Source organism: Nannospalax galili, unplaced genomic scaffold, assembly GCF_000622305.1.
Source record: "Nannospalax galili isolate Female #2095 unplaced genomic scaffold, S.galili_v1.0 scaffold858, whole genome shotgun sequence".
Lineage (NCBI taxonomy): Eukaryota > Metazoa > Chordata > Mammalia > Rodentia > Spalacidae > Nannospalax > Nannospalax galili.
In genome coordinates this window covers 272,946-286,000 of record NW_008341877.1, presented here as the reverse complement: position 1 = coordinate 286,000, position 13,055 = coordinate 272,946, and the positions used below count along the sequence as shown (strand labels likewise).

At 36.8% G+C, this 13,055-nt stretch overlaps 1 protein-coding gene across 1 annotated transcript in view; it reads left to right on the top strand.

Moving 5' to 3' along the window:
• The window catches only part of Aldh1a1 (aldehyde dehydrogenase 1 family member A1), a 43,418-nt gene extending 31,048 nt beyond the window's left edge, over nt 1-12,370 (top strand). Inside the window, exons 8-13 of the mRNA XM_008837554.3 lie at nt 253-355; nt 2,955-3,139; nt 4,394-4,558; nt 6,648-6,805; nt 9,210-9,284; nt 11,781-12,370. Of these exons, the coding sequence (XP_008835776.1) occupies nt 253-355; nt 2,955-3,139; nt 4,394-4,558; nt 6,648-6,805; nt 9,210-9,284; nt 11,781-11,853 (759 nt within the window). The 3' untranslated portion in view covers nt 11,854-12,370. The remainder of the gene's footprint in view (nt 1-252; nt 356-2,954; nt 3,140-4,393; nt 4,559-6,647; nt 6,806-9,209; nt 9,285-11,780) is intronic.
• Nucleotides 12,371-13,055: the final 685 nt, after the last annotated feature.

Below are 13,055 nucleotides of genomic sequence, written 5' to 3'. Positions count from 1 at the left end.
CACACAGAAGTGAGCTGTCACATTTGAAGTGTCTGCTTGTTGCTCAGAGCATTTTCTAATTGATCTCATGTTTGCAGACTTGATGGGGGAGCCCCTTAGATCTGAAGGTGCCAGATATTGAATAACACCATTTAATATTTTTTCCGAATGAAATTTGGGTGATGGCATAAACATCACAATATTGAAAATATTAAATGAACCTGTCTTCATGAGAGCAGGCTAAACCTCCTCCTTCTCAACGTTTGAACACAGGTTGGCAAATTAATCAAGGAAGCTGCTGGGAAAAGCAATCTGAAGAGGGTCACCCTGGAGCTTGGAGGAAAGAGCCCTTGCATCGTGTTCGCTGATGCGGACTGTGAGTACACACTCTCTGTGAGCTTCTCACCTCCTTTCTGATGTCTGATAACGTCACACACAGTGAACTTGACTCTTCCAAGTGGCTTTGCCTTAAGTTGTAAGGAATTAATGAGAGTCCACACTGACTCTGGAAAAGCTTTTTTTCTAAAAAAATATATTTTACTTACTATTTTTATTTTATGTGTATGAGTGTATTGCCTGCATGTAAACGCACCCATGTTGTGCAATTCCCTTGGAACTGGAGTTATGGACAGTTGTTAACCACCATGTGGGTGCTGGAAATCAAACCTGGATCCTCTGCTAGAGCAGTCAGTGCTCTTAACCCAGTGAGTCATCTCTCCAGCCCCAAGACCTCTGAAGAATATTTTGTCATAACCCCATATCTGTACTTGCATTGGGGATAGTGAGAGAAATGAGACATGTTGGGCCAAGCCCAGCCTAGGAGACAGTTTCTTATTTGCCGTCTACTTTCCCTGTGCACCTTTCATTCCTAAAAGGAAATTGCCAGAGGAAAATTAATCATATTTTAATAATTACTAATTTTTCTGTTAACGATAGCAAAGTCCATATGTATATTAAAAGTTTGTAATTTTGAAATGACCCCACACGTAATGTTCTAGGTTAATTCTGTTTAAATTACCAAATGAAATACTCAGATTACTTTCTAAGTAGGAGTTAATTAGGCAATATTAATGGTTGAATGCTCCTTTAACCCTTTCTTCTTCAATGATTGCATAATCACAATGTGACTATAAATCCCAATAGCTCATGAAAATTTGCTACTGCTGCTGCTATTTTGATCTTAGCTGGAGATTTAGAACTTACTATTGATTAGGCATCACATAAACATGACAAGAGTCCTAGCCAACCAACTCATCTGTAAAGTGGACTCACTACAACTTAGACATCTAATATTAGCTCACAGATTCATACCCAGTTTCTAAAATCTTGAATTAAATTTTCCTCATTTGCAAAATTGAAACACATGCAAAAACCCTTTCTTTTGTTTATATTAAAAATTTCTCCAAAATAATTTAGGCACGCTCTACCATCTAAACTAAGCAAAGAGTTTATAGGTGTATGTAACATATGTTTAGATAGATTTTGGAAATGTCTTTCCAAGAGTAAGATTTACAAGGTGGAATAATAACTCTGAACATTTGAATTATTTTATTGTTATTTTCGAAAAGGTAACTCTTCCTGCTCATCAAAGTTTTTAAGAATGTTTTGAAATTATTCAAGGCAATTGATGAAGACATTATTAATAATGCCAATATTACAACTACCTTGAACAAAATAAAAGCCCGAGCCTTAAAATAAGTTTTTAAGAGTGGGCTTGAACCCAGAGGACTGTATTGATGCGTCAGGCTACACTCACGTATTTATTCCAAAACTTTTCTCTAGCCTCTTTGGGGATGCACAAAGTTTAAGTTAGGCTCCAGTCTTATCTCAATGGACCCTCTGGCTCTCCATCCCTAGTATATCACGCATCTTATGTCACACATTCTTCCCAGTCCCCACTGTTTCCAGTGGGTGGGTACTGTTTGCAGCACTTTAATATGTTCATTCGCACGTGTACCCACATTTATTCATTACCTTTAGGGTGGAGTACAAAACTGAGGTTGCCAAGGAGTCATCCTGGTTTTGCTGGGGTTAATTAAAAGTGTTAAGTCCAGGGACTGTAGAGATGGCTCAGCAGTTACAAACACTGTCTGTTCTTATAGAAGACCAGGGTTCGATTCCCAGAACCCACAGAGCTGCTAACAACTGTCTGTAACTCCAATTACACCTCTTCTGACCTCCACAGGCACTGCACAACTGGGTGTGCTTACACATGTGGAGGCAATACACTCATACATATAAAGTAAAAATAAACAAATTAATAAATTTTTTAAAAATTAATTAGTCCAGATTATGTCTATTAATAAAAGTCATTCCTACAAATTGTTAGTTCCAGATTCCTGTTGTTATCTAACTAAAATCTGCCAAGTTAATATAAATATTAGCAATCATGCACGTAATTCTAAATAGAAGTAGTTATAAAGGTATTTGCAATGATATTTGATCGTACAATCAAATCTACATTCTTGGTAATAACTATACTAAAACTATAATAGGTACCAGCTTTTCAGATCATCCTTGATGTTATTTCCGTGTTAGTTATCAGCAAGATTAATTTGTCATCTAGCTTCTAATAGGTGGAATATATTGAATCTATGTTGGACTAGATGATTCATCATCTTTCTATTTAATCATATTGCATCTGAAAAACATGAATTTATTTTATATATTTAAAAGATTTATTTTATATTTACTCTTGTATATGTGTGTCTGTGTGTGGGTATGAGGATATGAATGTGGGTACCTATAGAGGCCAGAAGATAGCTGAAGTTACAGGTAGTTGTGAGCCACCACACATGAGTACTGGGAACCAAACTCCAGGACAGTGCAAGAGCAGCAAGTGCTATTTACCACTGAGCCATCTCTACAGCATACACACACACACACACACGTGTGTGTGTGTGTGTATGTGTGTATCTTTTAGAAAATATCCTTTAGAAAATAACACTTCTCTAATATGAACACTTCCTCTGCAGTGGACAGTGCCATTGAGTTTGCACACCAAGGACTGTTCTATCACCAGGGCCAATGTTGTGTGGCTGCATCCAGGCTCTTTGTTGAGGAGTCAATTTACGATGAGTTTGTGCGGAGGAGTGTGGAGCGGGCTAAGAAATATGTTCTTGGAAATCCTCTGAATTCAGGAATCACCCAAGGCCCTCAGGTGAGTACAAAATAGAAGACAAAGGTTTCAGACACAAGAACAAAGATTCTTGACCAAGTAATCTTTATTTCCTATCGTGTCCTTTTCCGGTTGATATAATTATCTTCATTTGCTTATTCAAAGAATCTAATTTTCAAAGTGAAAGAAATCATTCCGGTTTTGTGTTGTTCATTTTTCCTATCTAGAAGCAGTTTAGGAGCTATGCTAGGAATTATATATGGAAAGTAGTGCTGTCATTTATTCTTCAGAGTCAGTCCATCTGGGGTGCCATTCCACAGGTATAAACAAAAGAACCTAAGTCTTCTGCAGAATCCTTAGTTTCTGTGACCCAGTGTTAGCATAAGCATCCTCATTGGCCCTGCTTTCTGGAATTCTGACAAACGTCCCAGTTTAGTTGTTCAAGCCCAGTCATTCTACTAGGACTCTCGGGCTTCTCCTGTGAAGTTAGAATAATTAAGTATCTGTATCTCTCTCATTCAAAGGTCACTGTTCCTTCCTGCACACCTATTGTTCAAGCTCCTGGACTTTTGATTCTGAGTTTGGCTAGCTCTGGACTCAAATCTAAAACACTGATCCTCAGCCAGGGGCAGTTTTGTTCTTTTTCTATGAGAGAAATTTAGCCATGTCTGGAGACAGATTAAGTTGTCATAAGTAAGAAGGTTGTGGTCCTACCTGCATTTAATGAGTGGAGGAAAAGATTGCTGCTAAACATCTTACAATAAACAAAGTTCCACAATAAAGAGTTCACTGTCCCCAACTGCCAGAACGACTACAGAGAGCTATGTCCTAGAGACTGGACATTAACCTTGGAGCTTTCACCCTCATTCAATTTAAGTAGATTCACTGTTCTTAACTGTTGCACTGGAACTAAACCTTATCCTTGACTTATTTACTAGGTAAAAACTAAATTTGATTAACTAAAAGTTGGCACTGCTACCTCAAGGGCGGATCCTGGCCTCTCAGAATCTGCCACATGGGTAACTTGGAAAGCCGGAATGAAGCCTGCTTTCTTCTTTCACCCCGTCTACTTCAGTGAGGTCTGCAACTTCCAGGCAAATGCGTTAAATGATGAATACAATTTCTTCAAATGACCTTTCTGTAGCTGCTCTGTATATTCCCATGGTGTCAATTGCTGCCTCATGTAGCTCTACTAAATTTAAGTAACTTTAAGGTTCCTTCCTGAAAATTCACCGAAAGAATGTTATCGTTATTAGATGTCAGTTTTTCATTTTTCCTGTACTATTTTTCAACCAGATTGACAAGGAACAACATGATAAAATACTTGACCTCATTGAGAGTGGGAAGAAAGAAGGGGCCAAACTGGAGTGTGGGGGTGGACGCTGGGGGAACAAAGGCTACTTTGTCCAGCCCACAGTTTTCTCCAATGTCACTGATGAGATGCGCATTGCCAAAGAGGAGGTAAGTGGTCCCACTTGGTTCTGGCACTTTGGTTGCCCTTCTGTCTCTATGCAGAACTATCTGATCCTCTAAAACTCTTAGCAGTTTGAACAGCTATCTCAAGCAGTGCTTGATAAAGAATTAAAGTCCCTTGTGTAAAGAAGAAACACTGGGGAACGCAATGAAACGGAAAAGAATTTCTAAACAGACACAGAACAAGGGGCTTAACAGCTTTGATAGGGTCTTCAGGGCTTTAAAGAGATGGAAAAGGATCCTGTCATTTGTAAGAACGGGAATAGATGTGCACATTGCTCATTGTTACATATGCCAGGCACAGAAACGCATATAATGAGTGATCTGAGTTATATGAAGAACATAAAAAGTCAAACTCATAGAGACAGTAGGATGGCTTTGTGTGGGAGTGTGGCGGGAGTGTGGGAAGCACAAACAAATCACATCAGTGAAGATGTAACACAGAGGTACCACATTTAACTAAGAGGAACTAGTTTGCATTTAAAATGGTAGCCAATATGCCTCATGCATTCTGAAGGCTTTGAATACATGCAGCGATACGTCACTGTCCTTGGAGAATAAAAATGCTGTGTAATACACTATAGTAAGAAGTGTCTTGAAGGCAGAGAATTAAAACTCTCCATTAAATTTATATTTCATGTTCATGGTTTGACAGAGGATCTCAGATTGTTTTCTTCAGCTCCTCGGTGTCATCAAAGCAAGACAAAAGGGCTTCATCAGCTTTGCTAGAGGAAATAAGCAGGAACAGAAAAAATAAAAGCAAATATCCATGAATCATTCAACATACTTAGCTTCTCTATGTCAGTTCACTTCAACTGAATTCTAATTTCAGCATTTATTGGTCAGTTCCTGTCTGATTAGAGCTGTTGGTCTTGTTTTTAGAGCTGTTGTTCTTATATATCTTGATTAAACAGTTGAGAAGGACAATAAAATGGTGAAATAATTTCAATCAAGGAAACATTTATTGTTTGTAATAGTCATACCAGACTAAGTCACTTGACACTTTAAAGCAGGAAACTGGAGCACTGACTACTATGTGCTCAACTGAAATGCTGTGATTAGGAGGAGCAAGTCTATCACAGTAGCTGCTACACACCTAGTTCCAAGGTTACAATGTCAAGGTGACGTTTAGAATCTTGGGATTTACCCCCAGCCTGTAGCGAATGGCAGCTAATTGGCCCAATACCACTTAAATTAATGGGGAACACCAGAAAACCGTTTGACACTTCTGAGTTTTTGCCAACATGCATTCCTATTTCCCAGGAAGTCTACAACATTCTGGGGAGATTCTTTTTCTTTTTCTTTTAATAAATGTTTATCAGAATACAGAAACTTGATTTTTTAAGAGAAAATCCATTTACTTTCATTTGATCTGGGTTGAGCTGTCAACTGACCTGGATATGGACTTACTAACTAGAGTCTATAGAAGTGAAAGACTGTGTTGCACTGAGTAGATAAATTGTGTTATTCCCTGGCCTGTGTTTGTGGCCATTGCCAGGGGAAGGGAACCCAGGCTTTGGTTAGTGGAGGGTGGTTCCGGATAGAAGCTCTTCTAGCAATGAGTCGTTTTCTTTGGTGTATGCTGTATAAAATTTGGTGACTGTTAGAATCCAAATAAAAAGATGTCTGAGTGCATGATTGTTCCAATTATGTAAAGGCCCAAGTACTGACATCTAAAGCATGAACACTGCTGTAATCACTGCCTGCTCAGCTAGTAGAACACAACTTTGCTTTTTTAGACTTGGTGCTAGGTGCAGTACTTGAAACATGAAGAAAACTGGGGTTAGAATTTAAAATGTTTCCAAAGAAAGTTAACGGTTTGATGCTGACTCATTAAGCATTGGCAGCTCTATTGCAGCTTCGAAGAATAAATCCTGCCTTAATGCTTTGTATCCTCTCTGGTTCCATAGAGAATTGCGCACTTGCTCACTCTGTGGCTACCTATTTTCATTTTTGCACATAGAGCTGACATGAGCGGAAACACCTTAGTCAATGTAGAATACTTCACAGAGAGAAACATATATAGTATATTTTTGAATACTTAGTTTTAACCTTTATTTGTATTATTCTTGTGTAGATATTTGGACCAGTGCAGCAAATCATGAAGTTTAAATCTCTAGATGATGTCATCAAGAGAGCGAACAACACTACATATGGCCTAGCAGCAGGGGTCTTTACGAAAGACCTTGATAAGGCCATAACCATCTCTTCTGCTCTGCAGGCTGGGGTGGTGTGGTAAGTACATCTGAGTAAGACATGCCCTTTCAGTATCAGCCACATCCACGGCCTGATTTGATCTCTGTAAGACCTGAATTTTCATTTGAAATCCTATGACCTGCCAAAAAAGTAGTTGTCTAAAGCAATTTAAAAACCAAAGTAAATGTATCCAACTTTTTCAAGTTACTTAGCCAAAACATTTTGTAGATGTTTGATGCATCACTGTAAGTGTTGCTGGATGATTTCAAGGTCTTTGCACTGTGCTATCTACAATGGAGAGTAAGAAAAATTCTTTTAAACTCAAGTTTAATTCCTTTCAACAATGTTTATTTTGTATCTTATGTATGCACAATGTTGTTATTGTGATTATTAGTATTCATTTTTCATGATGGATATTGAACACAGAGCCTTGTACAACCTAGCCAAGTTCTCTATCTGAGTTATATCTGAAGCCCTGTTTCTGCTTTTAATGTGAGGCAGGGACTCACTAAGGTCCTCAGTCCAGCTCTGACCTCACTTTGTGACCCACAATGGTCATGAGCTTGCAATCCTCCTGCTTCAGGCTCCTGAGTACCTGATATTACAGGTGTGCATCCATAGGCATGGTGGTGCTTAGTTCTGTTTAAAAAATTTTTTTAATATTTTTATTAGTTTATGAGGGAGCACATGACAGAATGCCCATGTGGAGGTCAAATGTCATGAGGGAGTTGCTTCTCTCCTTCTACCATGTGGGTTCTGAGAATTGAACTCAGAATGTCAGGTTTGACAGCAAGTGTCTATGTCTGATGAGCCAAGTCACTGGCCTCATGGTACTTAATACTTAGATTCTTACTCTGATATTATTAGCAATGTTTGAAGTTCATAATTTAGAAGAACATAATGAATTTTGAGGAGTATGTTTCTTTTGCTCTTAACCTAGTTTGTAGCTTTTATTTTTATACTTTAGTTTGGAAGATGTGAATTCTCAGGGTTTTCCTCTCAAACTGTTGCCTTGCCCTGTGTTAGTACATTGCAGCCTCCTGATGTGAAAAACCCCAAATCAGAGATACACTGAAATTCATCAATACAGTGCTCTAAAATGTTTGGATATTTTATCATTTCAAATTTTGCCATTTCAAATCTATCTGAATATTCCATAATCTAAAAAACTCCAAAATTGAAATATTTCTGGACCCTTGAATTTCAGATAAAGAATACTTCCCTACCTCAAAAAGTAAAATGGAGAGAAACTGAAAAAGACACACGAAATCAATCTGTGGTCTCCAAGCCACGCACATGCAAGTTTGCATGTGTCCACGTAAACATGTGTACATTCATGCACCACACACTAAATAAATAAATAATAAATAAGTAAATTCTAATTTGTAACAAGAAAGATGTTAATCAAACATCGTAATTATATATGAGTGACTGACTCTCGGCATAGCTCTTTTGTTAAAGTGTACTTTTTAAAACTCTCATAAATGTTAACATATATTTCTCATTAAGCACTAGAGATAAGAAGCTAATTTTTTGTTTTGATTATGACATCTTTTCAAAGACTCTTAATCAAATAAAATTGTTTTCATCTTGTCAATAAATTAATCTATTATTAATCTATATTAATATAGACTTTCTGATGATAAAATTGTTAATACAATTCAGTATTCCAATATGTACATATATGTATGTCATCTACATTTACTAAAGACTTAATGTATACCAAGCACTTCACTAGAACATTCTATACATCATGTGACAGAGGTCCAAAACAGCCCTAACAAATATTACCATTTCTACTTTAACATTAAGAAAGTTGTCCAAGTAAAAACCTGCACTCTAATGGCCCCTCCCCCTTGCCCTGACCTTCTGTTGACTTTCTCTGTAATTCTATTCACATTTTTATAATTGTGTTTCTTTGTATAAACATCTTTAACATTTTTGTTATGAAAACTGACAAATTGATAATCAGGTCCGATTTCTGCCAGCACTTCTGTTTAACAATGTGTTGACCAACTAATAAAACAAATGAGCTGAATATCATGATGCACACTGTAATGGCTAAAGAAAGTTGATTTTAACCTACTAAGTGCATAAACCTCAAGAGCATTATAAAGCTCACTGCATAAGCTTTCTTTAGTAGAGAACACCACATGACCCACCGCCTTCAGCAGTTTGACACTATTTTATAGCATATTGACTATTCCCTCTGTTATAATTAAGACTAACACTTTTTTATGACCAGTCACACACATAATTTCACTATTTTTTTCTATAATATTTGTGCATATTTTCTTCAATCTGAACTATGGAATTATTTCTATCTCAGTGAGTATATTTTATTTTAAAATGGTGCTCCTAAAGAAATCCCTGAATTTTTGAATTTCCAGTTTGGGAATTATGTGATAAGTATTATCTATAACGCACTTCTCTGTTTTTTAAGGGTGAATTGCTATATGGTTTTATCTGCCCAGTGCCCCTTCGGTGGATTCAAGATGTCTGGAAATGGACGAGAGATGTAAGTAAAATTATGTATTACAATAAATACATATTTTCTAAAATGGATTGTCACTCCAGAAAATTGATGCATTTCATTAACAAATAAAATCTACCTTTGTTCTTTAAGGGAGTTTCCCACTACCAAATAGCATCTTGCATGCTAAAAGTACCCTCTAAATGCAGAAAAGCAATAGCAGAAGACTATAATTTATTAACACTTACTATTCATAAAGGACCATGCCAAGTCTGTCTTGGTAACTGGGTTACTGCCTGCTTTTATGATTGCTTGCTTATTGTATATATGTGAATATAATCAATTGAGTACAAAGTGCAAACTGGTGATTGTGAGATAAGTACAAATAAATATGCAAACGCTTTAGGTAGTTGACTATACCTCTTACATAAATTAATAGTTGTCTTTTCCCAAACTAATATGCCACTGGTGAAGTCTACCTAATAATTTATTAACCAGGGCATTTTCTGAAGAATGACTAAAGTGGTAATTTCTAACAATTCCCAGGAGTTAGATTTTAGTTTATCCTCAAAATAGAAAAGCAAAATTAACCAGTAGGAAGCAGGGTTCCCAAAGGGCCAAAAATAGTATATACACCCCTAGGTGTTCAGTGGTGATGTAGGGAACCTGCATCTTGATCTCTTAATCTCTGATCACAGTGTTGGCCCTGTGTTAAGTGGCAAAAGTCTAGCTCTTTGTGTAATGTTCCTTATTCTCGCATTGGCTAGCCTCAGGCACTTGAGGACACACAAGTTCAGTTGCTCTCTCTACTTCACAAGGCACTTTTTTCTTCACGTCACTTAAAATTGGGAACAAAAAAGTATCTAAAACATTGGGTTTATAGCAGGAACTCAAATCAATTTTTATTTTACTTGAGTATGTTTGTGAACTCAGTTCAGTAAACATTTCCCCAAGCCTTAGTTAAGGCCGATTTCTTGACACAGAGGGAGAAGCAGACATAATTTGACATGCACCCCGTTTTACGGTGTGCACTGTGCCGGGAAGCATGAGGACCATGGGGACATTTGCTAGAAATGCAATCTCAGACCTAGACAGATCCACTGGAGTAGCAGCATTTGGTGAAGGGCCCAGGTGTTTTGTACAGTGAAGGTTTTAGAAGCACACTGCTAGTAACACATAGATTTTATAAACAGACAAGAAATATAAGCAGATGCTTTTGCATTCTGCACAAGAATTCTAAGATGATGACATATGTCTGCCTTACTGTGAAAACAGCCACCTTTAAAATCCTCCTAAGAGAGTTAAGTGCCCTTGTAACTGTAACTGTAAATGCAATGGAAAGCAACTTGGTCAAATTGTGGATTAATTTATGCTCCTCTTTGACATAAAATACTTATGAAAATATTATCATTTAATGGAAATTAAACAGCTGAATATAAGCCATTTAGTTACTCTGAAGAAAATGTTCACTGAAGCTTTCAAGAGAAATTTTCAAATGTTTAATTACCTCACCCCCCCCCAAATGGTATAGAGGCAATAGGTAGCAAGACGCCCTCTAAATACCCTTCTATATCATAGGAAGTGTGGAAAGGGGGATCAAGATCATTTTCCTCTGCAAACCTATATGATTTTAAGAATAGTCCTATATACATGTAATTTGATCTCATCAAAACAACAAAGATAACTGAGTCTAATCCTCTTGATTAAATCTCAAGACATAAATAAATCATATTTTCCAAAATTGGTCAGAGATATAACTCTGATAACAAGATACAGGAGTACACGCAGATGAACTTATCATAACTGATGGTTATTTGGAGTTGACTTAAAGGTTTTGTAAGTAAATAGTAGAAGTTTGATTAAAGAAGGAAGTAAATACATGCTAGCACCCAAAAAGCCTGAATCGGGACAATCTTTAACCTCTTTTCTACTACCAAGAAAATTCAAGCAACCGAAATGGAAAGAAAACTCCGCCAACGAAATATTAGAGTCTTTTGCACAGTATCAAAAATATTGTTAATATTAGAACATCAAAAGAATAGAACACATTTGAATGAAGAGGATGCAAGGTTGCTGTCTGCCTCTCTCACTGCTATAACAATGCGGAGGGCAAACGCACTTCCCGTTTCAGCTGATGTGCTCTACTCCTCCTAAGTAAATGAACAATGCAAGTTGAACTAGGCCTCCCATACTTATTTGTAAGGCAAAATTCTGGTTGGGTTGAATTGTGGTTTTGGTAGTTAGTGTTTATGGGTAAGTAGAATGGTGTTAAAATGGGTCATTTCTGTGAAAATAACGAGTATATAGTTATTTATAATGAAAAACATGTTTAAGATGTTTTTGCCCCTGAATGGATTTATATTAGGCCATATAAGCTACACTCAGATAGCAACTGTCTGAACTACTCTGTATGTAGGAAATACTTTACATTATCCATAGTCAGATAAGCAAGAACAAACTTGGACCAAATCACTGGGGATTGTAGTTCACTTACATTGCTGTACAGTCATGTTTATAGATAATTTTTGTTTTCCTTTCTAGGGGTGAACATGGTATTTATGAATACACAGAGCTCAAGACAGTTGCGATGAAAATATCTCAGAAGAACTCATAAATTAACAAGAATAGAGAGACCTGCTTCATCAATGGCTAAGCAACTCCTACAGTCACTAATACAGTGGAGTTTTGATGCAACTTTCCTTTCATTAACTTCTTAAGTATAAGCAAATCATTAGTTTTAATGATATACATAGAAAACATGTAGCTTATTCTGAAAGAATCATTATCCTTTCAATATGTGACCCCAGTCTCTATCCTAAATAAAGAGAATGGATTTGGATGCAAAATCTCTCTCTGTGAATCGTGGTCATGTGCTTTCCGTTGTAGCTACTTGTCTAGAATATTCCTTTGGGAAAGAGGACCAATAGTCATTTAGACTATATCCCTTAATGATTCCTTTAATTACTCAACATGCTTATTAACTGCAGAGTAAGTTGCTCTGTTCCCAGTGGTTATATCTTTGGAGTGTTGTAAAATGTTTCCTAGAATGTCATGTCTGCTGACTTGTCAAGTGATATATCCAACTGTGATTAAAATGTAAAGCCTAATAAAGAATCTTGCATGATTTTGTATAGCTTGAATTTTTTAATGTAAATTTGTGTTATGAGTAACTCTCCTGGTACTCAAAAACAGTGTTATATTGAGAAACTATTAAGTCCAATCCACCCATCCTCAAATGGATAAAGATCATTTTAATTTTCAGAATAATCTTTGAAATAAACAACACACATCCTAAACAAATGGGATCAGTCCCTCATAAGAATTTATCAGATCCCTTGGAAATTCTGGGCTTAATAAGTGTTACACCATTTTAACTTATATTCATTATCTCAAGGTGATTTAATTTTCATGAGAACAGACACAGTCCCTGGCATACAAAGAGGAGGAGCTAGGTAATGAGACTCAGGCCTCTAAATCATGAGTACACTGATGTGCCAAATGGGGAGAAATGAATTTCCGGGGAACTGTGAATGACTACCTGCATAAAGAAGATTCTACTAGCTATGAACCTTAACAATGAGCCAGCTTACAGGGCACAGGGAAGGAGATCATCATCATTTTTCAGGACAATTCATGGAAACAAATCTGGAAGCCTTCCATACACTGTGTTCTCCTGCAGTTTCAAGTTACACATTGAAAATATATTCTAGGTAATGAAAAGTCCTGTAACCTGCTCAGCTTTGTTATATCCTGATATTTTTCCAAATTTCTTTTGACAATTGAGCCTGGTTTTCTGCTCAGCTCACTGAACACCAA